This window comes from Odocoileus virginianus, chromosome 18 (assembly GCF_023699985.2).
Source record: "Odocoileus virginianus isolate 20LAN1187 ecotype Illinois chromosome 18, Ovbor_1.2, whole genome shotgun sequence".
Classification (NCBI taxonomy): Eukaryota; Metazoa; Chordata; class Mammalia; order Artiodactyla; family Cervidae; genus Odocoileus; species Odocoileus virginianus.
The window spans coordinates 8268559-8295781 of record NC_069691.1 but is presented as its reverse complement, the minus strand read 5'-3'; the positions used below and the strand labels follow the sequence as shown (position 1 = coordinate 8295781).

Sequence of the window (27223 nt, the reverse complement as noted above, 5' to 3'; positions counted from 1 at the left end):
ACGGGCGCCTCTCGGAACTGAAAGGGAGCGGAGAGTCCTCGCCAGCTGCAAACTCGCGCTGGCCAATCGCTAGGTCCTCTCCAGCTGTCTCGCCGTCCCTGCAGCAGCACCATGGACTCCGGGATGCCGGTGGTCAACTTCGGACCCGGGCCTGCCAAGCTGCCGCGCTCCGTAAGTCCCAGGGAGCGCGCGCTAGGACTGCGCTCCAGGCGGGAGCAGGCGCGTTGGTGGCAGTGCATCCCTGCGTGGAGAGCTCGGACGCCCTCTGCCCTCCCCGAGTCCCCTGAATACTCCGCATGAGTGTGCACGCCCAGTTCAGGATGCGTCGCGGGTGGGCCTTTGGAAGAATACTTTGGAGAAGGAAACTTGTTGAAGTTTGCTTGCTCAGCTGCCCCTGGCGCGGGCTAGTGGTGCGCCGCGTGCTGAGTTCGGCCTGCCTGGGACCTGCTGGCTCGTTGCGCAACGCACCTGCAAACTCAGGCGCTGTGCCTTCAACCGGGTCGGACTGGGGGTGCGGCCGGAAAGAAAAAGCTTTCAACTGTGCATTCGCCTTGCCCAGCAGTGCTGCGAGCCAGGCAATGTTGAGTGGATGCGTGAATGGACATGGTGAATGAGTGGTGAATGGGGATCGTGTTAACTGGAGCGAAGCGTAAACTAGAGGCCCGTGCAAAACCCCTCGGGAGCAGTGTTGGCTTCAGTTTAGCACTTGGCAACGTTGCTTTTCAAAATTGTAAGCTTAAAAGACTCCAGTCCAGCCCAGCTTTCCCTCTTTGCCTTTCAGAGACTCCACCCGTCCCTAAAGCTGTTCTTCTCTGCTCTGTTTCACGCATAGATTTTTCCACCCTGTACTGGCGTGTACCCTAAAGGCATTCTAATATTCAAGCTCTGCTAGGCACCGGGCAGCTAGCCCAGTTCGCTTCATTTTGTTCTGGAGCAAATGAAGGACTGAATTCTCCCCCGGGCCATTACCAGACCTTTCAAGTGCTAGTGTAACTCACTCCCTGCCTTCCCAGCCCCCAGCCGAGTTCCAGCTCCTTCCCTGACCTTCAATACCCACTCCCCCCACCCGCATTCTTCTCCCAGCCCCCAGCTGTGAAGGAGGCCTAGTCTCTAATGTGCCTTGGACGCGTTGACCAGCTGCCTCTGCTGTTACATTTTGCTTTTTCTAACCAGGATAACTCTGATAATACCTTGTAGCAACATGGGACATAGCCAAGTGCTTTTCAATTATCTATTGTTAAACAGAGTGGAAATATCCCTGGGACAGAGCCTTCTCTGTGTTGTCCTAAGAAGAGAGAATTTTTATAATTTTAGACGGGAAAGAACATTTTGCTTTTCTCAGTGCTCACAGTAGCGGAGAGTACAGGGCTTACTTTTTTCTTACTTATTGCAGTCTGTTTTAGGTGGGATTCCATCATAAATGTGCAAACGTTTCTGCTACCCTCACCGGTTTCCCCCTCTATGTTTTGGAGTCTTTTGCATATTTGTTTCCTGTGCAGTTTGTTCTGCATTTATTATAAAGATAATTGTTATCAGTAATACAATTACTTATTATTTATTTTCCTGGAGGATTTATGCCTTCATATGTGCTCTCTAACCTGGGAGGGGGCAGCTGTTTCTATTTATGTGTCTTCTTGAGTTAGTTGAATTATAAAGATTAGAGAAGTTTTGCAAACTTTTTTTTGACTGTAACCATAATGAAAAATATATTTCACGAAGTGAGTACGTACCTGCACATAATTAAAACAAACAGTTTATGAAGTACTTAGCCTGATGACTACAACATACACAATTTAATATTCTATTCTGCTCTGGTCTATTCTAGTTCATTAAAAAAAATTGGTTGTGATCCACAAAATGATTGCATTCTTCAGTTTGAAAAAGATAAACTTCACTTGATTAGAGGGGTATGCTTTTGGGGTAGAAGTCTTTAAAGCTTTTTATAATGATTTTGGTTATAAACCTTTATAGATTTTTTTTTCTCAGAGAATACTATAAGAGAATTCTATAAGAGGAAGGGAGTCTGAAAAGAGGTTCAAGGATGACTCTATCACAGATGTTTGTTTATACTAAAGAAAAGGATTCACTATAAGTTTGTTTGATCAGCCAGTGCTAATGTGTCCAACAAAAACGATGACAAATTCTTAAGCCTTCTTTTTTTTTTTTTCTAATTCTTTATTGCTGAACTGTTTTTTCATACAGGTTGTGATCTAGTTTAGGTTATGTTTTATGAGATCTTTAGCTGGTGTATTTTAAGGCAACCTCCTTTGATGGCAGGATGCTTCTACAAAGGGTTTGTCTCACCTATTTTGTATACATTTTTAGAGCTTTTCTTTCTAATATTTTTACTTTATGGCAGTTCACTCATACTCAAAGGTAGAGAGGGAATAATATAATGAAATTTATAGACCCAGCCAAGATTTAACAACTAAGGACATTTTGCCAATCTTGTTTCAGCACTCCCTCCCCCTATATCCTCTTTTCCCCCTTCTGCTTCTGGATAAATTTTAAGCTAGTTCCAAATATTATGTCATTTCACTCCTGTAAATACTGCAGCATAACATCTCTGATAAGGGCTTTCTATTCTTCTTACTGAAATGTATATGAAATATATAGATGGAATAAGTACATATATATGTGCGTGTGTGCATGCTAAGTTGCTTCAGTCGTGTCCAACTCTTTGAGACTCCATGGACTATAACCTGCCAGGTTCCTCTGTCCATGGAATTCTCCAGGCCAGAATACTGGAGTGGGTTGCCATTTCATTCTCCAGGGAATGTTCCCCAACCCAGGGATTGAACCCGGGTCTCCTGCATTGCAGGCAGTTTTTACCACCTGAGTCACCAGGGAAGCCCATATTACAGTGTGTGTATGTGTCTTTGTATGTATATGTGCATATATATATATGTGTGTGTGTGTGTATGTATATGTGCATATATATATGTGTGTGTGTGTGTGTGTGTGTATGTATAAATGAAATAGGTGTTTTTCTTTTCAGGGTGTAGTAATTTGCCTTTTACTTGCCTTTGGGAAAAATAACAATGAGGCACCTCTCTAGCAAGTGAGCTGTGTATTTGGGGGCAGTGGGTGGAGAGTGAGCTTTGCCCTCCCCCCACCTTTCCTGGCACTGGAGGATTGGCCATAAGATGGGTCCCACCTGTCCAGTTGCTCTTGTGAAGCAGAACATGCTTATGGGATTGCAGTGATCTTACAAGATGGGTCAAAGGGCTGGACAGGGACATACAGTTAAGTTCTTTCGGAGCCTCAGCTGAGATCCCTCACCTGCACACTGGGGAGGAGAACATCACCTTCAGCGCTGTTGTTGAGGGGGCGATCAGTACCCCCATGGGTGTATGTGTGTGTGCTAAGTCACTTCAGCTGTGCCTGACTCTGTGCAACCATATGGACTGTAGCCTGCCAGGTTCCTCTGTCCATGGGTTCTCCAGGCAAGAATACTGGAGTGGGTCTCCTCCTCCAGGGGATCTGCCTGACCCAGGGATTGAACCCATGCTCCTGCCTTGGCCGGCTGGTTCTTTACTACTAGCGCCACCTGGGAAGCATCCCAGCCCAATCTTAATTCACAGCAAGTGCTTCCTACTTCCTGCCCGACCCACCCATTCCGGTATACCAAAAAGATGGAAAATTGAGTTATTGGTTTAATTTGGGCATAAATTATTTTTTCTTGTCCTCTATACCCAGAACTTTTTGTGCTTTTGCTTTCAGAGAGTGGCAAATGCAGTTGTGAGAGTCGCAAATGCTATTGTGAAGTGGAAATTTTCTAGGGAATCATGTTTTTCCCAAAGTTATTCTTTAATGGATATTGACAGGTAAAGAATTGTTATTAGAAAACTTACCACTTGATTTTTATTTTACCTTCAAGTGAGTTTTTATCTCTAAATTCGTGCCTTTGGAAAAACTGTATCTTAGAATCAGTCACATTGCATAAGTTCATACTCAACTTGAGTGTAAGTTGCATCATGGGGTTCTGTGGGAACAGGCAGAGAAAGAGGATTGGCTGTGGCCCGGACAGATGCTTCCTCACAGACCCAGAGGGCGGAGCTTCTCCTTGCCCCTCCTCTTTTGCAGTTTGTGTGTCCAGAGAGAGTTGTGCACAGCATACTGAAATCATCCTATTTTCTTTTTATTTTTTTCCCTAGGTGTTGTTAGAGATGCAAAAAGAATTATTAGACTACAAAGGAATTGGGATTAGTGTTCTTGGTAAGATTTACTTTTGGATGTTGTTAATGTCCAGGATTTAAAGGGAACTAACTAAAATGCGTCATCAAGCCTAGAATTTCTACTGGGTCTTCCCATAGGGGTTGGTAGATATATTTTAAAATTTTAATAACTTCCATGGCATGTTTGATCAAAGCAATTTTGAAATCAACATAAATGCTGGTGAGGGGTTTATACATCTCAGCTTACCGTTTCATAAAAGATCCTGTGCATTTGCATAACAGTGCCCAAACATTTATAATATTGTTTCACATTCTTTTTACAGTTTTTGCTGTTCTTAAACATGAACTCATTGAATGAATAGAAATACACAAGCCTTTTTGGGAAGATCTTGCATGTAATAATTCTGTTGTTTCTCTCCCCTCTGTTATTAGGAAAGATGACCTTTGAGTTCTAAAATGTACCTTTTTAAAAATTTTAATTTTCTTTTTCTTTTTTGGTAGTTCCAGAGGCTACAGAGCATTGAGAGATCATAGGGTTAACTTTGTGTGCTATTGCTATTAAATTTTGTTCCTTGATTTGAATTAAGTGACATGTACTTAAATTTCTGTGAAGGGACAGCACAGTATGGCATTTTGTGCTGTTGGCCCAAAGGGCAGCCTTTGCAAACAATTCTTGTTTGTGAGAAAGTTTTGAGAAATCAGAGACTGAAGAGTAAATTAGCAAATGGCTCAGTGAGTGACTATCGCCATTTGAAAAAAATCATTCTGCTGTGACAATAAAGTTAAAATATTTGCAGTTTGAAAATCAATTTGGATTTCCTCTTAAAATGTGTGGTCCATCATTTGTATGCAAAATAACTGACATTTCCCTTTATTATTTTATTTGCAAATTTTGTAGTTACATCTTCAATAACTTGTTCCTTTGGTTTTGAACTGGAATTTTTTTAATTGTTATTGATTCTTCCTTCTACAGAAATGAGCCACAGGTCATCAGATTTCTCTAAGATTATCAATAACACAGAGAACCTTGTACGGGAATTGTTGTAAGTATAAAATTTTAAAGACAAAGTTGGGTTTTTCTTGTTTGGCAATCCATATACGTAGGTGTATGTTGCATTACTACATTCTGCTATGTGTTCGGAATATTTCATTCTTAAAAGTTATCTTTTTAAGATTCTTTTAAAAGATCTTTTTAAAGATTCTCCCAGATTCACTAGATCAGTACATAATGCTTTTAATTTGACCCTCATCCTGCATTTGTGTGTTTATTTTTATTTTATGTGGTTTTTCCAAAGATTTGAAATCACTATATCTGGGAAAATTTTTCAGCACTGTGGAAGTTAAATTAGATTAGAAGGGATTTATAAGTGGTCAACTTTGTCAGCATAATTAATTGTAATTTAGTTCACTGGCTTTTAAATTATGTGCCTCATACAATCTGTCAGAATCACCTCTTGGGAGAAATATTAAAAAATTCAAGTGGTGGGCCCCACCCAGACTTGTCAAATCACAGCCTCTTTAGAAACTTCATTCTTAACAGACTCTTTGGGCAGTTTTAAGGGTTATGAACTCTGGAAACTGCTCCTCAAATGAACTCTCTTAGTTATCTTCACTGCTTTTCTTACCTAGTGGAAACTATATTCTTAAATAGATTGCTGCTTTAAGCTACAGTTTTATGCATTGTATACTCACATGGACATACAAATATGGTCACCTTAAAAACAAAACACTTGTTTGTTTTCTGCTTATAGCACTGGTGCATGTTCATGGTGGGAAGCTTAGGGGAAAAAACTCACAGATTTAATTGGAATTGTCCATAACCCCACCAGCCAGGAGTAATCATTGTTAAATTTTAGGGTCCATCCTTGCATTATTTCATTAACAAAATTGGATTTGTACTAACTATGTGATAACTTGCTCTGTAAATTGCCTTAATAAAATGCCTCAGATGGGGCAGGCTTAGTGACATTTTCTGAGGAGTGTTAGAAGCCCACGGCGATGTGCACATCAGAGGCAGTCATCATCTGTTTGACTAAGCATGCGGGGCTGCCTCCTGGGTCCCCGTTATGTTCACAGAGCAATCCTGTCCTTCATGAATGCTTGGAATGTTGGCCCAGAGACATGCCATTTGACCCACAGAGCTGTGAGCCTCTCCAGCCTGGACTTGTGGCTCAGTGTATGGGCTAATCCCTTTGGACCCCTGTACCCAGACCTCTGGTGTCCTTCCATCCAGTTCTTGGCCTCGTTCACTGCATCTGAATAACATAAACCTGGAACCCTGCTTTGGGCTGCTCTCCTCCCAGTTGCCGAGAACTTGATGGTTAGAGCCTCCCAAGGCCTGTCTGCGTGCTCTGCTATTCTCCGGAGCCCTGGAGATAGGCAGGCACAGCTCAGAACCAGATACGTGCACACCACCCCACCTGCTGGCAAGCCCAAGACCCTCTCACATTGCTAGGTTCTTCGCTGCTTTCCTTAAGCCTCTTTTCTGGAGCTCTGTCACCTGTCCGTTTGCCTTCTGCATGACCTGTTGCTAAGCTCTGACACTACTCAAAAGCTCGGGTCCAGTTTCCATGGCCTGTGGCTATCCCAGTCATCATCTTAATTTTCCACGCTGGAATCAAATCATTTCACTCTTAATCTCAATATATATGGGGTAGGTGAAACATGCCTATAGGTCTAAAGGGTTATGGAAGATCCTTCTCCACTGTTCACCTGATTCATAGCATGGACCAGCACATATATACTTTTAGGACTTTTAGTTGCAAGTGAGAAACCCCACTCTTGGCTTAAGCAAAATAAATAAATAAATAAATAAGTGTATTACTTTATAGGACAGAAAAGTGCAGGAGCTCACATGATGTAAGAAAGGTCTTTTCCTCAGTCTCCTGGATCTGCTTTTTTATGTGTTGGCTTTATCAGATGGCCGCTGGTGGTTGCAGATTTTGCTTCTACAAGTTCTTTCCCTCAATAGAAACAGCTTCTCTTTTCTAGAAGTTTGGATCTAAGATTTCAGAACCAAACCCCACTGGCCAGCATGGGTCACATGCTCATCCCCTGGAGCTGGGGTTGGGCACCCTTGAACCAGCTGGACTGAGAGTGGTAGCCAATGCTTCCCTAAAGGAAGGGTGTTAGTAAGATTCTGTCGAAACAGTAACCATAGGCTTTCAACACAAAAAGTCAGTGAAAGTGTTAGTCACTCAGTCATGCCCGACTCTTTGCGACCCCATGCACTGTACCCTGCCAGGCTCCCCTTCCATGAAATTCTCCAGGCAAGAATACTCAAGTGGGTAGCCATTCCCTTGTCCAGAGGATCTTCCCAACCCGGGGATCAAACCCAGGTCTCCTGCATTGTGGGCAGATTCTTTACCATCTGAGCCACCAGGGAAGCCCAGACTTCCACTGTGGGGCCCGGTAAATATCTGTGCAAGAAATTGAGTAGATAAGTGACTGATGTGGGGAAGGCAGAGGTGGGGCTTTACCATTGCTCTTATAGTGTGCCCACCCCAGGGTGAAGTGCTGGAAGAGCATCACTCATTCTCGATCTTTGACCCTGTTTACTGTCACCTCTGCATCTGCCCAGAGCCATTCCGGACAACTACAAGGTGATTTTTGTACAAGGAGGTGGGTGTGGCCAGTTTAGTGCTGTCCCCTTAAACCTGATTGGCCTGAAAGCAGGAAGATGTGCTGACTACGTGGTGACAGGATCCTGGTCAGCTAAGGCTGCAGAAGAAGCCAAGAAGTTTGGAACTGTGAATATCGTCCACCCCAAACTTGGGAGTTACACGAGTAAGTGTTGGTAGCTGAGCTGGTCTGTGAAATGCTGGCCAGTGGGTGATCCCTCCTTAGCTAGCAGTTTACCCCTGCCCTGGGCGATTCTTTCTTCCCCCATTTGATACCATTTAGATTGGCTGCCTGTTCCTGTTAAGATTACTAACAGGCTGCTGCAGAAAGAGTATTCCTAGACTGTTGTGTGCGTGCCTGCTAAGTGGCTTCAGTTGTGTCCGACTCTTTGCAACCTCATGGACCATAGCCCACCAGGCTCTTCTGTCTATGGAATTCTCCTGGCAAGAATACTGGAGTGGGTTGCCATTTCCCTCTCCACCTGGGCTGCTAACTTAGTTGCAAAGCCCAGGGGCTGGGTTGGCTTTAGGTATGACTTAATCAAGCCCCCCACCCCCCCCTACAGTGAGAGGAAGTCTCCTGGTCCTGGTGTGTCCCTCTGTCCCCTCCACAGTCAGGAAAGCTGCCCCCTCCTTTTTAGAAGGTGGCTGCAGCTGCTCCTTGCCTTATATTCTCCCAAGTTTCAATGCCTCTGCTCACACATTCCCAGTAACAGTCTCATGTCTCCTGTGTCCCATTCCAAATCAGTCAAGTGGCCTTGCCTGAATTGCATTCTACCTTCAGGGCTATGGGTAGAATTGGTTTTACTGGAATCACATGAGCTGAGAGTGAGGGAGATTGGCACCTAAAGGACACTGTCAGTGGACCTAGGATGTTGGATGGTGGGTGACAAGGAAGAACCCGAATACCTACCACACCATTCTTGAAGATTATTTGCCCCAGTAAAAGTCAAAAGGGCGAGATGGAGCATCCTTTTAGGATGTTGGTGGTGATTGTAACACCAGATGAGTAGGATGCCTTCTACTTGTGAATGCTCTGGGATCAGTCTCCCCTCCTAGGCGAGGGGTGTCATAACTGGTGGACTCCCATCTCCCTAAGGGAAGAGGGGAGGAAACGTGGAGTCCCTAACTTGTCTCCTGTGATAGAAATTCCAGATCTGAGCACCTGGACCCTCAACCCAGATGCCTCCTATGTGTATTACTGCGCCAACGAGACTGTGCATGGGGTGGAGTTTGACTTTGTCCCTGACGTCAAGGGAGCGGTGCTGGTCTGCGACATGTCCTCAAACTTCCTGTCCAGGCCAGTGGACGTCTCCAAGGTAAAGCGTGAAAGAGGCCTGGGTCGGGGGATCCCAGCGTCTTGGTTTTTCTAAGGACATTTTAACATATACTAGGACAGGGAAGGGCCGACCTTGGTTGTCAGAATATTTACATCCGGACGTTCACAGCCCTTTGTTGACAGTTGCCTGACAGGGTCATCCTTGAGTCCTTGGGGGAATTCACCTGCCTCTGAGAGTGGCTTTTAGAAATTTCTTCATTGACACCTTGGGAATTGCTTGCTGTTGTCAAGGGAAGATATGCATTATCCAAACTTGGGGGGCTATGAAGGAGCCTGGCCTTACCTTGTTACCCACCCCAGCACCAAGAGCATCCATAGGACATGGAGATTTCCAGGTGACTCTCCAGGGTGGGCAGTGGGAGAGGCACCCACAGTTGTGCAACTTGGGGGGCAGGGTGATATCTGTAAGGAAGTTAAAAAACTAAGTGGTAGTGTGCCTTTTAAAAAAAATCTGGTAAAATATACTTATTATAAAATCGACCATTTTAACGATTTTTAAGCATACAGTTCAGTGGCATTAAGTACATATCCATGATTGTACAATCCTCATCACCATTCATCTCCAGGACTTTTTCTTCCCACTGAAACTCTGTCTGCATTAAACAACAGCCCCAGTCCTTCCTTCCCCTAGTCACTGGCAATCACCATTCTATATATATATATATATTTTTTTTTTAGTGTCTGTGAACATGACTGGTCTAGATAACCTCACATCAGTGGAGTCATGCAATATTTGTCCTTTCTTGTCTAGCTTGTTTTCACTGAGCATAATGTTCTCCGGGTTCACCCTTGTGGTAGCATGTCAGAACTTCATTTCTTTTTAGGCTAATAATATTCTGTTGTGTGAATATATATATTTTGTTTATAGCCTACTTTTTATTTTCACTTACCATACACTGGCAATTCTAAACAGTGTCAATTGTGAAAATACCTCTTCCTGTTGGGCCAGGCTCTGCCCCTCCTCCCTTGTGGGATGCTGCTGAATCTTCCTAAAGGTTTCATGGGGAGACATGGAAGAGGGTTCTATATCTTACATGAAAATTGTCCCAAAGTACCTTAAAACATCTCTTTTTCTGAATTTTTTTCTCTGTTGGGCTGGTTGTCTCATTTCTCAGTGTCTTATGATTGTCCCTTTATAAAAATATAAATAGATTTAAAAATTGGTTTCTTTAGATTACCAAGGACAGCAGCCTTATTTTAAAGATGGGCTTGGATGTAGAAAAAGATGTAATAGAGTGAATAGGAATAGATACAAGGTCTTCACCGTGGTGGGCTTGGGCTGGCCTCTTCCTGGGAAGGACCAGGCAGATTTGTAATCTGCAGGCTCTAAACTCACAAGTATTGATTTGCTGTCCATATAGAGATTGCTTTAGAAAAGGGAATTTGCTCTGAACAAGATTAAAGTAGAGTTACTTCCTTATAAAAACTGTGTTTTAGAAAGAGATCGGGGAATTTGACATACATTTATGAAAGATGACCAAGTATGTTTAAAATAGCAGATTTTCTCTTTGGCAGTTTGGTGTGATTTTTGCTGGTGCCCAGAAGAATGTTGGCTCTGCGGGGGTCACGGTGGTGATCGTCCGAGATGACTTGCTGGGGTTTGCCCTCAAAGAGTGCCCCTCCGTCCTGGATTACAAAGTGCAGGCTGGAAATAACTCCCTGTACAACACACCTCCCTGTTTCAGGTAACTCCAGGGTGTGGTCTGGGGACCAGGGAAGGAGGGGGTCTCAGTATTTCCCATCAATACTAGGTGACTTTCTGAAGCCGGACATGATTCTGTGAATTGGTAACCTAATCCCCCAGATGTCCTTCAGGATTGTCTGCCCAGCTCACCATTTCCTCATCCTCCTCTGTGCACTGTCTGATCAGCTTTCCTTGCCTTTCTTTTTGGGGTGTGGTTCACCATTAGCCCAAAAGCTTTCTGCACATGAAGTGTCATGCCTGCATCTCAATCAAACAGTGCAACTTTAGAGAAGAACTTTCAAAGGCTGGGCTACCTGCCTTTTTTGTTCCCTCGCTGGGCCTGCTTGAAGCCCACTGCTTGGCATTGAACACACTGTCTGGAACAAACACTTCTCTGTTTTTCATCCAATCTGCAGGGGTCCTGTTAGTCTGGCTTCCTGTTAATCCTAGTCAGAGTCTGCATCATAGCACTTTTGGGGAGAGTAAGGCTATCCCACGTTATGGTCTTTTAACTCCCAGACACAGGTAGTTGGTGAAAACCTTTGTGATACCTAGGATTTAGCCTGATAAGTTTCATTACCAACAATCTGTGTGAGTTTGGGCAAGTTGCTTAATCTGTCTGTGCATCTGGTCTCTCCAAAAGTAATTAGTTGCTGATGAGGATTGGATGATTAAAATATGTGTCTAAAGTGTGCTTGGAGGTTTCCCTCATAGCTGTCAGTAAAGTATCTGTCTGCGATGTAGGAGACCTGGGTTCGACCCCTGGGTTGGGAAGATCCCCTGGAGAAGGACATGCAACCTACTCCAGCATTCTTGCCTGGAGAATCCCATGGACAGAGGAGCCTGTAGCGACTAAACCTCCACCACGAAAATATGCTTAGTGAATGCCTGGCTCTCAGTGGCTTATAACTGTTAGTGCTGTGTTATTATTTACCAGCAGGGTTTGAACCCAGGCGGTCTGACTTGACAGCCTGGATAAGTACACCCGTTACCTTCATGTTCTTTACCAGCCAGATGACCAGTGTCGGTTTGTGTTGGAAGGATCCCGTCTCTGGAGAATAGATGGCTGTTGGAGTCCAGCTCTTTGAAGTTTTTCAGTGATAGTGGATGTTCTCATAACAGAGCATATGAAGAGGGGCTTGGGCCAGTGCAGGCCTCGGCTCCATGGGGACCGGGGCTTTGTTAGCGGTCTCCCTCCAAGGCACAGCCTGTGGGAAAGACACTCCTTCCATATAACTTACCACAGGAAGAAAAGAGCTTTCTCCACAGCTGGAATGCTGGTGGAAATTGTTGCTGGTTTTCTGCTTGGCTCACGTAGGCTGCAGCAGCTCTTTACTCTGTGTCCCTTGCTTCCCTCAGGGAATGGAGGTGTCTGGTATTTTCTCCTGGTCGCCTGTCAGTCCCACTCTGCCTCACTCCCTTGAAAGTGCTTCGGAAGTGCCTGGTGGGGATCGCGGGGCAGGGCTGAACCTGTCTTGCCCACCTGTCCTGTCTCTGGGGTTTCTGGTAGTGGAAAAACCAGTGACCACTGGCCAGCTAGGAAGGGAGCCGAGCAGTGCTGGATGGTTGGGTCCCCTGGGGAAGGGGCTCTGGAGCCAGGCCACACCGCGGCAGGAGGTGCTGGGAGGCGTTCAGTGCTTACCTGTTAGAACAAGCCGCCAGGGTCTGGTCTCTGGCACGTGAGTCTTTCAGGCAGAGGCAGAGACCACCGAGGCTCTGGGAGCGAGAAAGTGTGTGGGGCCAGGAAAGCCCTGGCCCTGGATGTGCCCTGAAGGCCAGCAGTTCTGATCAGAGCACAGCCTGGGGGAGCAGGATGAACTCTTACCCTCTGGCACCTTCTCTATGTGAATGAGTGACCTCGAAGTCAATTTTTTAAAAAAAATGTAATGAATGTGTTAAAAGGCAGCCTGCTACTATTAAAAGTCAGCAGAAATTGTGAGTTAACAGGTGAGTCTGTCTAATGGGAAATGAAAATGTCTGGAGTCAGACCTGGTGGAGGCAGGGAGAGAGAGTCCTCCTTGAGTGGCTCACTGAGGGTCATTCCCCTGCCAGCGCCTGTGCAGGCCTCTGCCCCAGGCCTTGACCAGTCCCGTGTGCAGGGTCAGCCTGGTCACCTGGCTCCCTGCCTAGAGCCTTTCTGCCCAAGGAGGGAGCTGAGCCAGACACACAGAAACAAGGAGAGAAAAAGAGCAAGGTTTCTTCTCCAGACAGATCAGGATAGTGAAAACTGAGGCCATCTCAGGGCAGGGCTGACAAGAATATTTGATCAGAATTGCATGTAGCTGATTCACTTTGTTGTACAACAGAAAGTAACACAACATTGTAAAGCAGTTACACACCAGTTAAAAAAAGAGAGAATCATATAAATGCGGAGGTCAAAAGAGATTGGGTTAAATATATTCTGACCCAGGACACCCCTTGGTGTTTTGGATTCTTTTACTCTAAAAGAAGAGAAAAGGAAAAACAGTAAGCATCTGTGTGATTGAGTAGCTACCTTCAGTCTATGACTTGAAAAACTAAGATTTCATTTGGTGTATTTTTAAGATTAGAAAACTGTAGCTCTCCCAGTGAGAACAAGCATCGGATGGAGAGAGGATTTGTGCATGACACCCTCCCCAGGCCTGGCTGTGAGCTGATAAGGCACCCAGAACAGTTCAGAAGTTTGTATCACGTGGAAGTCCTTGAAAATGTCCCAAGTTAAAAAAGAAGCACTTTTTTTTTTTTCTAATAAAATTAGAGCCAAGTGACCAGAGGCCCTGGACTGTTTGTTTGAACTCAGCTGGGCAACTGGCCTTCACATAATTGCCTGTAACCCTGAGCAGTGAATTGGGGTGGAATAAAGGACCACGTGGACATTCTGTTCAACACTAAGCCCAGTTTGTGGACATGCAAACAGATTCCTATACTTCCCTTCTAACCCTATAAGGCAGATTTTCTTCCCATGACTAACGGGACCTGTAAGTATAAATTCGTTTTATCTATAGTATGAAGTAAAGTAGCTAGCGAGAAACAAAATATTCCCCACTAAACCAGGCCATCTTTCTTATCAGAATGGGAGTGTGAGCCTGCCCAGGAGGCTTAGTCCTTCAGAACAGCCAGGGAGAGTTTCCAGGGCTTTCTGGGGTGCTTTTCTAATCCCTAGTGCCCAAAAAGCATTTTGTATTGCTTAGAAAAGTTAACATAAGATCTTGGCAAAGATTTCTGAGGCGAAACTACTGTTAACTGCTTGCTGGGCAGAGCAGATGCAAATAAAGCCATATATTTAATTATGCAAATGAAATGTTACCATACAGGCTGCTTTGTGAATTCTTTTTCCATCCAGCAATGTACTGTGAACACGCTGTGTCAGGACAAATGCCTGCCTTTTTTCCCCTTTGAATTGCTGTGTGATATTCCAGAGAATGGATCTGCTGTGATTTCTATAGTCATTTAATGCACAGGCTTAGACAGTACACTTACACTGTATGAAAAGAAAGTGAAAGTGTTAGTCCCTCAGTGCTGTCCAACTCTGCAACCCCGTGGACTGACTGTAGCTCTCCAGGCTCCTCTGTTCATAGATTTCTCCAGGCAAGAATATTGGAGTGGGTTGCCATTCCCTTCTCCAGGGGATCTTCCCAACCCAGAGATCAAACCTGGGTTTCCTGCATTGCAGTTGGATTCTTTACCGTCTGAGACACCAGGGAAGCCCCAATCTGGTGGCATTTTAGAAGTGAAGACAATACATCAGTTAAAAGTGATACCCTGGTTAGTGGGGAGAGTGGAGACCAAGTTGCAAGGCCGCATAAGCATCTTAGGACCCCTGTGTTTTGAAGATTTTGGATGGTATGGGAGTGGAAGTGTGTGTTAGCTACCCATTAGGGGTTCCGGTTGAGTCATGAGGCCAGACATCCTTCCACTTCTGGGGCATCTGGTCTCCAGGAGAACCCGCTTCCTTCCAAGCCATCTGCCTTACTCTGAGGCTTTGTAGACAGAAGCTAAGGATGCTAGTTCTGGGTGGCTTGTAAAACGGGTGGGTTCTCTGCTGACTGTGCTGCTCAGATCTCATTAGGATTAGCCAGGAGCACGGGCAGTGAGTCTGGGTATGGGGCCGAGTCACACACCAGAGGGAAGTGTGCGGGTGCTGAGGTCTGGCTGGGACCATGGACCTGGTCTGAGCCTTTTTTGAAGCCGTGATTTGATGACTGAAATAGCAGCTTGGGAACTCTGGGAAGACAGCTGCAGTGAGAAGTGAAGCTCAGTCACTAGCATGTACTGTTGAACAGGCAGGACTCACAGGTGACTCTGCTGGGATCATGTGGCCGGGTGGGTTTATGTGGTTCCTGGGGAAACGAGCAGTTTGGGGTTAGGTGGAAATTCTAGCGCATCTTACAGGAAAGTGGGAGGACACCTTACCTGGAACACACGTGTGAGCTGTTACGCCCCCACAGCAGCTGCTGTGGTGCCAGCCTGACCGACCCACGGGCAGGTGAAATCATGGTTGAGGGTCTGGAGCCCCTTTGTTATTGTGAGAAGAGCTGGCGCTTTGGAATCAGACCAGCTGGGGCTGGAATCCTGCTTTATCAGCTGCTTGTTGGGTGTAAAAATCATGCAGAGTCAAGCTCTCTGAGCCTGTTTCCTCATCTGTAAAATAAGATGATGGCAGCTCTGGCCTCAGATTTTTTTTGACCAGTAAAAGGGAGGGCAGCCAACAGGGTGCCTGGCCTGCTGAATGTTGCTTCCCTCCCCTCGCTTTCTCCTCTGCCCCTCTGATCTCTCAGTCTTTATCCAGAGAGCTTCAGCTGAGGCTATAAACACCCAGCGGCTGATTTCTGCTTTGAGCTCCCTCCCCTCTGGCCCTGGACACCACTTCTCATTCCTTCCAGGGCCAAGTGGGGAGCCCGCTGGGGAAGCTTCCGGAGGAGCCATCGCGTGCTTCTGGGTACAGGCCATTCTCTGCCCAGGGCCCCTGGGCAGCCCCACACTGGCTTCTGCTACCTTCTGGGGGTGGAAATACCACAGTTCTCCAGCCACCTGGAGGCAATGAAGGGGCCAGTCAGTATCTAGGGCTTCCTTGGGACAAGCTTCTTGTGTAAAGAGTGTCTTCCCTTCCCCACACTGTCACAGTGTTAATAAACGAGGCAGCAGCTATGTTTGGGGGGTCCCCACCCCAGACCTTCACTGGACCTGGACACCCAGCAACTAAGTCTACACAAATTCCTCTGGGGAACCTTTGTCCCCCCTCGTAGACAGGGCATAGCTGGCCTCCTCCATATGCCCAGCTCGAGCTGTGCCTTCTCCACAGGAGACCTCTGTTCCTGCCCCGTGGGCTTTCAGTGAGGTACACGTGGAGCCCTTCACACCATTGTATTTTTCATTTTTTGGTTGTGCCGTGTGCCATGTGGGATCTTGGTTCCCCAGCCAGGGAGCCAATCTGCACTCCATGGACTGGAAGCTCCGAGGCTTAACCACTGGACCACCAGGGAAGTCCCTTCAGCAGTTTTATTTTTTTCTTTTTAAAGAAATTTTTTCTCTTTTAAAAATAATTTGTCTAATGGGATCTTTAAGTCTATTTTAGTACAGGTTCATTTTGCTCAGATGTCTTGTCATTTGTGCAAAACTGATCTAAATGGATAATATGTATTTTTTTTACTCTTTATTTTAGCATCTATGTCATGGGCTTGGTCCTGGAGTGGATTAAGAACAACGGCGGGGCAGCAGCCATGGAGAAGCTTAGCTCCATCAAATCGCAAATGATTTATGATATTATTGATAATTCGCAAGGATTCTATGTGTAAGTGGATGGTTTTTATCTCACATTTTGCCTCTTGTGAATTGAAAACTGTGTTTATGCTGTGTTGGTTTTGGAACATGGATGCAGCCATCTTTCTGTGAGACACTGAAGTTCCCAGGAGCGTGAGGCACGTGAGTTTTCCCTCCTGGATCTCCACCCTAGGAATACCGGGCTTTGGGACCTGTCTCCCACTGGTGGGGAAATTGCTCACATTGCACACCCCTCTCTCCCTACCACCTCCTCTCCATGTCCCTGGGGACAAAACGTGAACATGCTAGAAACTCTCAGCTTTGTCTCAGGACTCCACTGGAGACCCTTGGTATAAGCACCCACTCCTGACTTCTCTGGGATTTTTACCCTTTTAGAAAAGTTTACTCTTTCCCCTATCACAGGACAAACTCTCCAATCCCAGGCCTGTAGTCAGTGAATGGAATTGACTCTGATATAGTTGACTCCTAGTTAAATGTCTTTGTGACTAATTGATTCATGAACATGTGTTGACCCCTGGACCAGCGCCAGAAAACCTATGAGCCTTGTATTGATCTCTTAGGGATGCTAGAGCAAAAGTACCACTAACTTGGTGGCTTAAAACAAGAGAAATTTATTTTCAGTTATCGGGAGTCTAGGAGTTCAAAGTCAAGCTGTCAGTACAGCTTTGCTCCCTGCAGAGACTCCCAAGAAGAGTCCATTCCTGGCCTCTTTCAGCTTCTGGGGGCTTTGGGCATTCCTGCCTCACCCCAGTCTCTGCTTCTGCTTCACGTGGCCTTCTCCTTCCTTGTGTATCTTCTTTTCTGTCTTTCACAAGGTGGTCATTGGATGTAGGATATACTCAAATAATCCAGGATGATTTATCTCATCTAGAGATCCTTAGCTTAATTGCACCAGCAAAGCTCCTTTTTCTTTTCTTTTGCAGTAATTACTTTAATTATTTGGCTGCTCCAGGTCTTAGTTGCAGCATGTGGGATCTAGTTCCCCGACCGGGGATTGAACCCTGGCCCCCTGCATTGGGAGCACAGAGTCCCAGTCACTGGACCACCAGGAAAGTCCCAACCCTTTTTCTTACTAGGTCACATTCACAGGTGAATGTGGAGGTGAGCACATGGATAAACCTTTGCAGAGGCCACCATTCAACCCCCTACAACAGGCCTCTCACCAAAATGCCACATATAAAGTACCTACTATAGTGTCTGCTACACAAAGAGCTTAACAGGTGATGGCTTTCATTTGCTGTCCCTTCCTTCAAGGTGGGGACACCTGTGGGAGGATTTGACTTTATGCTGTGTATCCACGCCCATTTCTACACACATTTGCATAGATACTCTCATTGACCAAGCCAGGACCCCCTTCTTTTGTTTTTTTTTTTTTCCATTTATTTTCACCAGTTGGAGGCTAATTACCCCACATTTGTCATACATTGAAATGAATTAGCCATGGATTTACATGTATTCCCCATCCCGGTCCCCCCTCCCACCTCCCTCTCCACCCGATCCCTCTGTAGGACCCCTTTCTTAATGGTCTTTACGCTTCGGAGTTCCATCTGTTGTAACAAAAACATCTAGCTGACAATAGCAAAGGAATATTCGCTCCCTATTGAGAACTCGGTGGGCCACATAAGACCAAAAAAAACCCAAACAAACCAATGCCTCAAACCTGACTTAGAGTTGTATGTTTTACACAGGACTTGCTAACACGTCTCCATAACCAACCATGGGTGAGGGGTGGGGGTGCACTTTTGGGGCAGCCATAGCGGCTGCTGTCATCTCTGATGACATCATGTCATCTATGTCATCTATGTCATCTATGATGACATAACTGATTGCCTGCTCCTATGAGTTCTTGGCCTGCAGCCACAAGCCCTCAGGGGGTCCAGCCTGGCTGAATGACTTAACCTTTGGGGTCCTCTTCCGTACGCCATCTGGGGTAAGGGATTCCCCACTATGCATTTCTGCTTTCTCTGTGGTTCTGTGGCTTGGCCCTTGGGAATCTTCCATTTCAGATCCCGGTATGTGAGAGGTGAAGCCAGAGTACTCCGCTAGCACTCACTAGAGCGATTTTAACATGTATGATTGGCAATAGATGGTCCAAGGATAGCCAAGGGCTAAATGATGGGTCATGAGCTGAGGACAGGAGGATGCTGCTTTGGCTGGAGGAGAAGGGAAGGCTTTTATTTTTTATTTTTTTATTTTTTGGGAGGGCTTTTAGATGAGCTTCAGCCTTGGGCAGGAGTAGAATGAGGCAGAGAAGAAGGCAGAAGTCCTATAAATTTTTAGGAAGGCAAAGAATGGCCTCTGTAAAGCACTGAGGGAAGAAAGTAGTATGTTTGGAGAGCAGAGAGTGGGCTGCCTAGAGGGCATGGCTTGTGCTGGGATTGAAAAGATAGTGTGGAAAGGTCTGAAGACATGTTTAATTCATTAGTTCATTTACCCATTTGTCTGTTTACCCATCCACCCACCCTCCATCTACCGATCCATCTACCATCCATTTACCCATCTATCCATCCAGTCATCTGCCCACCCATCCATCCATCCACCCCTCCAGTAAATGGTGCCTGAGCACTCCTCTGGGCTAACCTGGTTTTAGGCTCTGGTGTTACCAAGAAGAATAAGTCTCCTTTCCTGGCTTCCTAAGAGTGCACAGTATATGAATGCGAGTGAGAGCACGTGGCAGCTATTGTGAAGGGGAGACCAATTTTTCTGTTAGCATTGACTTCGTGTGTTTCTTGGGAAATGTATAGGCACAAAATGGGAGGACAGAAAGTATGGTGATGCCCCCGGAAGAAATCCAGGGCATTAGAAAGAAAATAAAGTATAGAAGGAACACCACAAGTCCCAGAAATTCTTCCCCCTACTTGAGATCCTTTAAATACAAACACCCCCCAGCATCTTCCAGAAGGCAGCCTGCCAAAGCCAACATGGCAGGTGGGTTGTCTCCTGGGCAATCTGATCACTTTCCCATGCGAAACTCCTCATTCACTTATGAACAGCCTTTTGAGCCCGAACTTACATCCTCTTCTGAATAAACCACTTTCTGGGAACTCCCATTCAGCCCTGGGCCGCCTGCCCAGAAAATGTCATCCTGGCTCATGGAATTCCTGTGGAACCTTGTTACCATAGTCAGGAGTACACTTTGCTCCCCGTCACCCCTGTTCAGCAGTTGGACACTCACGAGCTGTCTCTGTGTGCATCTGGATTTTCAGGAAATTCTTTGCTATGGACCTTATGTGCAAAAAAAGAAAAAAGAGACTCAGATGTATAGAACAGACTTGTGGACTCTGTGGGAGAAGGCGAGGGCGGGATGTTTCAAGAGAACAGCATCGAAACATGTATATCTAGGGTGAAACAGATCACCAGCCCAGGTTGGATGCATGAGACAAGTGCTCAGGCCTGGTGCACTGGGAAGACCCAGAGGGATGGGGTGGAGAGGGAGGTGGGAGGGGGGACCGGGATGGGGAATACATGTAAATCCATGGCTAATTCATTTCAATGTATGATAAAAACCACTGCAATGTTGTAAAGTAATTAGCCTCCAACAAATAAAAATAAATGGAAGAAAAAAAAAAAAAAAAGAAATATGGCCCTGAAGGGGAGGTGAGCAGTTTCTAAGAGGAATACCAAGGGACCTAGAGTTGGAATTTACCATTTACCATCACTTTTGCTCCTCATTTTTGTCCCCACTTTGGTGACCCCCCAGCCTGGTAAAGCAGCCCCTTTATGGAACACAGTTTTGGGCAGTTTGCTGGGGGTTGGACCAGCTCTGCCAGTGTTCCTGGCCGGGGACTCAGAGACTTGAGAGGGCCGCTACTGAAGTCCCCGTTCATTCTCTATCCTGACCACCCACAGTTACTGGCTGGCTGTGAGTTGAGCCCACGTGGGCAGTGTAGCATCTTGGCCGTAGAAGCCCCGCATTGCCACTTACTAGCATGTGGCCTTGGGCAGGTGTCCTGACTGCTCTAGACTCAGTTTCCTCATCTGTACAATGGACATAAGTCCATAGAATATTATGACCATCATGAGGGTTAAATGAAAATGCGTATGAATCAAGAGTATATAATGGAGGGGTTTAAGGGCTCTTGTTCTGGGCCATTTGTGTAAAGCATGAGAAACCCTACTTGGTAGGTGGGGAGCATTCTTGAAAGTTAGCTCTTAATATTATTTGTGGTTTATTATGTAAAGCACCTCGGATGTTCCTGGCACATAGTGTTTAATATGTATTAGATACTAATTTTTTAGAATTTATTTTAACTGAAGGATAATTACTTTACAGTATTGTGATAGTTTTTGCCATCCATCAGTATGAATTGGCCATAGGCATACCTGTGTCCCCTCCAACTTGAAACCACTACCCGCCCCTGCTTCCCTCCCCACCCCATCCCTCCAGGCTGTGACAGATCACTGGCTTGGGTGCCCTGCGTCACATATCAAGTTAAAATGTTTTAGATATTAACTTTAGCATGCTAAAGATGTCCAAGTGGTACAATCCATTTCAGATCAGAAGTCACCTCTTCTCATCAACTTCCTATGGGAACCAGGCCTTAGGAGAGAGGGAAGCACCTAACGGGTCCAGTGACAACCCGAAAACAAAGCAGGCAGAGCTCTTGGTGTTTCGCAGATATTAGTACATTTTATTGTCACTTTCTTGTGAGCAGACAGTGTTTTACAGCAGCACAGATAGGTTAGGGTCAGGTGCAAAGGGCAGGTGGGGTCCAACAGGGTATGAACGTGGGGAGAGTCGGTGGGACTGGTCTCAGAGCCTTTAACTACTACGCTAAGGAGACAACAGAAATCACAGATGATGTGACTTTCTATTCAAAATGCAGGAATCAGTGGAAAAGATTAGAAACGATTGTGTTCAGAATTGTCATCAGTTATATCGAAATGTATAAAAGTCAGTTACTTTCCCAAATTCCAGAGATAACAATAAAAAATGAGGAAAGATCCAATCCACAATAATCACAAACATTAATAAATATTAGTTCAGTGTTTAACTAGGAAAGTTAGTGCAAGAGGATAGCTGAAAAATGTTTAACATATGTGAACATTAGTAAAAGGTAATATTAGCATATGATCTATTAAAATACAAAGCTACTGGCAGAGGGAAAGACAGATAACTGGAAAAGTTCACCAAATTTTGTTTACTTGAGAATTGCATTTTGGTTTTTTTTGTTGTTGTTTATTTTTTGGCCATATATGGGATCTTATTTCCCTGAACAGGGATTGACTCCACACCTCCTGCATTGGAAGCGGAAAGTCCTAACCAGTGAACCACCTGAGAAGTCCCTGCATTTTAAATTAGACAAAAAAAAAACATGTTTTCAATTGATTGAAGCACTGATAATTTATTTAAACAAAAACTAGAGTTATATATTTTCATCATGCTATACATAAATTCTAATCAATCAAAAAGATGTGAATGCATTGAAATGCAAGACATACATATAAAATGCAGGAAAGAATTTCTGTTTAAGTATAGAGTGTACAGAGGCTTTCCAAAATAAGCCATAAAACTCAAAAGCCATAAAGTAAAAGATGTCTAATTACATTAAAAATTTGAAACTTTGCTACAGTTCAAGACATCATAAACCAAACAAAATGATAGATATAAGAAAAACTTGGTAGCATATAACTTATAAGGTTTACTTTTGCTATAGGAAAGAATCCACAAATTAAAAAGGATAAAGCAAAACAAAAAACAAACCAGGCTGGAGGTGGTCTCTTAACTGTATGAGCAAACAGTTGGGAAGAGACAGCTGGCTAATGATGAGAGGGGTTAATTTCTTTAGGAAATGCAGATTAAAACCAGGAGGTGTTTCCCTTCTGATCAACAGAAATTCTAAAGATTGATAACAGCTGGTATTGGCAAGGGCCCACACTTTGGTTATGTTGAGTGTAAATGTGTTCAATCTTGGAGTGAGGTTTCAACACCCATCAAACTTCACAACTCTTGCACTTGGACCAAAGACTCACCTTAGGCACCTGCCCTCTGCCAGTACTCTGCCTGGCGTGGAAGTGTGCACAAAATCAGGTGCGCGCAAGACCAACGTGGGATGCTTACCTAACGGGGAAAATCTGGAGTCCACCCAGGTGTCCTTGAGGAAGGATCTGATGAAGGAAATTAGGGGCCATCAATAGTTTGGGGTGGGGCTTGCCAGGCAGCTGGCACCCTATTTGCTATTTGTTTGTGGTCTCCAGGGCTTGACAGACACGGCTCTCTGCCACACACTGTTCCTTCCCCTCACCCTGTCCTAACCCCTCCCTCATACCTTCCTCTGAAACCTTTCAACCTTCTCTGGGCAGAATTACTTGCTCAGCTCTTTGCTTCCACAGGGCTTGTCCCGTGGAATTTTAATTCCCTACATAGCTGTCTTGCTAGGTTGGGAGCAACTAATTCTCCTAATCTATTTCTTCTTTTCCTCAGCCCCACATCAGAGAGACTGTCGGGCACTGTTCAGGTATCTTCTGCATGCTAATTTAATCTTCAGTTTCTAGGTTTTATGACATTATAGCTGTTATGGTACCATCTACTTTCACAGTAGGATGGGTGAATTTGTGGGGGAAGACTGTAAATACAGATTTGTGTTTACAGATTTGTAAACCCAGGTTCTTAATTCTTCCCCTTTTTAATATTTTTTACCCTTAAACCACATATCCTTTTTGCTGCTCCAGCTCTATAATTGGACCCTTGCTTGGGGAGCCTGAGGCAGCAGAATATCAAAGGAGGTAGACACTAAAATTTTAATTTAAATGTCAACCAGGAAACCTACTACCTGTGAAAAGGTGGGGGCCAGAATTCCGGCTCAAAGCCTATTACCAGAGACCTGATTTCCCTTCTTGGGTCTCTCTTGTCTGTTAATTTGGACTTGACTCCTGTTAACTTTAACAAGAACTGTGTGTGTGCCTCAGGGGTGAGCATCGCTGTTAATGGGGGGCTTCCTCGCACTGCTTTTATTTGCTGTTTAATTTTAATGAATCCCACCCTGTAGAAATGGAAGGATAAAACAGGATGTGCTTGAGAAGATGGGGAAAGAGAGTTATGACATATTTTCCCTTGTATTTCAGAGCAGCATGTCAGCTCTCCTGTTTTCTCATTTGGTTGTCAATGAAAAATAGTTTTGGCTTGCTTGTTTTCCAAATCAGAAACTGAAGTCAAATACTACCCTATCCTAGATGAAGTTTGACTCATTCATGTTGAGAGTCTGTGTGAGTCCCGTGCAAGGTGCTGGGAATAAAAAGACAAATTTATTTGATTTTAACAGATACTTATATAGCATTGAATGTGATCCAGGCACTCTTCTAAGTTGTGTCAGTTGTCTGCCTTTGCATCACACACAGAAAACTTCAAGACTGACTTAAAACCACAGCCATTTTCATTGCTCAGGATTCTTTTCCGGCAGCAGGTTGAGCTGAGCTCAGCTGGGTGGTTTCTTCTGCTGGTCTCCTCTGAGATCACTTATTCAACCAAAGTCATCTGGTGGTTCCCCTGGAGTCTAAAATGGCTTATGCTCGCCTGTCTGGCAGCTGGTACTGGCTGTTGGCTGGGGCTATTGTTCCTGCAGGCTAGCCTGGGCTTGCTTACCTAGCAGCAGTGTTTGAGGAAGACAGGTATAGAAGCCGCATGTGCCTTGGCTTGGCATGGCATCATTTCTGTTGCAGTCTCTCTCTTTGTAAAAGCACTGTTTATTTGTTTTAATTGGAGGATAGTTACTTTACAGCATTGTGATAGTTTTTGCCATGTATCAGTATGAATCAGCCATAGGTATGCATGTGTCCCCTCCATCCTGAACCTACCTACCCACCCTAACTCTCCAGATTATCTCTTGGTCAAAGCAAATCCATGAGGCCGGCACAGATTCAAAAGCTGTGAACACTAGGCCCCACCTCTTGCTGGGAAGGCTACAGAGAATTTGTGGCCATTTTCAAACGTACCACAGAAATTCTCTGCAAATGCTTTGTTGTTGAGTTCTCACATCAGAGGTACAACAGGGAGAGTTAATAAGTTGATCAAGGTCACATGATTTGGGACACTTTAGTCTTGTAAGTGCTTTGAAAGTTGCTGCTCATTATTTTTAAAATCTTACAGCCACTATTCGGACCAACTTTTTCTTCTCTGCAGCCTTGTAGAGAAAGGGTTATTCACATTGCTCTGTGGCTGCCTGTGTTGGAAGCTTCATATATGTTGTGTCATTGAGCTGTCAAAACTTGTCTGAAATGGTGGTTTTATTAATATTCCCAATATTTGGATGAGATAACTGAGGCTCTTAGAAATTAAGTACAAGTTATATAAGAGAATGCCAACTCCCTTTTCCAAATGCAAATGTGATCTCCTTAAGTACATTATAAATGTCCTGGGGCAGATTTTTAACCTCTTGTTGCATCTAGAAAATGGTTTTTAAAAAACTTTCTGTTGACTTGTTAAAGTTGTACATTGCAAACAATTATCTGCAACAATAAACGTGTTTTTCAGATGTCCAGTGGAGCCCCAGAATAGAAGCAAGATGAATATTCCATTCCGCATTGGCAACACCAAAGGAGACGATGCTTTAGAAAAAAGATTTCTTGACAAAGCTCTTGAACTCAATATGATCTCCTTGAAAGGGCATAGGTGAGTACATGTTGCATCCAGAAGCTTATCAGAGAATTGGTTTAGTTTTTAGATGCAGTGAAAGTGTTAGTTGCTAAGTCATGTTGGACTCTTTGTGACCCCATCGACTGTGGCCCGCCAGGTTCCTCTGTTCATGGAATTCTCCAGGGAAGAATACTGAGTGGGTAGTCATTCCCTTCTCCAGGGGATCTACCCGACCCAGGGATCAAACCCATGTCTCCTGCATTGGCAGGCGAGTTGTTTACTGTCTCAGCCACCAGGGAAGCCCCTTCAGATGCAGAGAGAGTAAAACACATCCAGGCGCCCGCCCAGCTTGAAGTAGCAGTTACTGTAACTAGTTGAAAAAGACCAGTTATTACAGGATAATCTTCCTGTTGCTTTTAGAACCCTTAGCATGATTTTTCAGCTGAGAGTATGATGGAGCCTCATCTTCTAAGAGCTTTGGTCAAAATTACCTTTGAGGCTGTCTGCTGTGACAGCTCAGAGGTTGCCATCCCATCCATGGTGCAACTGGCACAACCCTGTCCGATGTAAGAAAGATCCACTATTGCTTCCGCTGGACATCAGAAAGAGTAGTTAATCCTTTAGGCTCCATGAAAAATGTATGTCCTCACGCACAAGAGTACCTGCCAGCCCTCTGCCCCCTGTATGTCAGGCTCATCAAAGAGTTGAGTTAACCTAGGTCACATGTGAGCATGATGCTCACTGTGTTGGGAAGAATTTCTAAGGACTGAGATGTTTGAAGCTCTTGGCCTCCTATGGGTATTCTCAGGTGAGGAGTTGGACACGATGATCTCAGGTGCCATGACTCTTAAAGGAGTGGGTGACTGGAAGGAGGGTGGTCTTGACATTCAACCAGATGCTCCTGTTCTTAACGGCTGCATCTGTGGTCCTTCCAGGTCCGTGGGAGGCATCCGGGTCTCTCTGTACAATGCCGTCACTGTCGAAGACGTCCAGAAGCTGGCAGCCTTCATGAAGAATTTTTTGGAGATGCACCAGCTATGAGCGCATCCTGACCAGTATATACTCTGCCCTTGAACAATGAACGAAGCTGAAAGTCACTTGGGAATGGTTACAAAAATATTAACAAATATGGCATTTTCTCAAGTGATATGATAGATTCTTCTTTTTTAGAGAAAAACAGCAACATATCCGCAGCTCTGCCAAACTACTGGGACTAATTCTTAATTCTGACTTTAACTGGAAGCCTTTAAAAACATCTTCCCTCTCGTTTTTTTTTAAAAACTCTTAATATTGTCTTTGCTGATACTCTTTCTGCTTAGATCTCATATTCAAAGCTGCCTATGGCTTTAATTATGCAAATTGGCAGGTTATTATTTTTAGAAACACACAAACAGCATAGAGGGTGGGGTGGGAACTTCTGGGTGCTGAATTTTGATCCTTTGCAAGATGACAGCAGTGGGGGTCTCCTGGAGTTCTGCAGCTATTAATTCGGGTCACCACCGTCCATGCGGTGAATGTTTAGGAGTTCAGACTAAAAGGCAGACTGGAAATCTTTCTTTATACTGTTATTCTCCTAAAGAGATGAAAGTGGCATACTGTATGTTTATATAACAAGGTCTGTTTTTAATACTAAATAGCTTATATCTCTGTGCACTTAATGTTTTCTAATAATACAGTTCGTGTGGGTATATGTTCAGACTTTGAGAATTTGATAGGCTTCTTAACCTTGTGCATTGAAGTGTTATGTTTTCAATGGTGTGTTCCTCCCCTACCCCTTCCTTTTTAAAGATACTTCACAAGGTTTGGAAGCTCCCTGATTCATTTCCTATTCCTCTCAGTGGGTAGAAGAAAGGTTAGTTGGTTGATTGTTTGTTTTTCAGTTATGCCATTAAACTAAAAATCTCTGTTAAACTCCTCTTTCATTTGTTCACATGACTGTTTATGGTGTTTGGCCAGTGATGCTGTGAGTTTGGGAAGATCTTTGCTGAAGACTCTTTTCCCCTGTTATTCAGCTATTGTCAGTGTTTTATGTTGAATATATGAAGAACATTAAAGTCCTAAAATATCTAA

The 27223-nt window shown here is 44.7% G+C and overlaps 1 protein-coding gene across 1 annotated transcript; it reads left to right on the top strand.

Annotated features, from left to right (window-relative positions):
* PSAT1 (phosphoserine aminotransferase 1) lies at positions 1–27223 on the top strand. Its single transcript, XM_020892152.2, has 9 exons — positions 1–171; positions 4158–4218; positions 5152–5221; positions 7759–7964; positions 8945–9117; positions 10653–10822; positions 16463–16591; positions 25052–25189; positions 26089–27223. Exons 1-9 carry the CDS (start codon positions 112–114, stop codon positions 26192–26194), a joined length of 1113 nt encoding a protein of 370 aa, XP_020747811.1. The 5' UTR covers positions 1–111; the 3' UTR covers positions 26195–27223.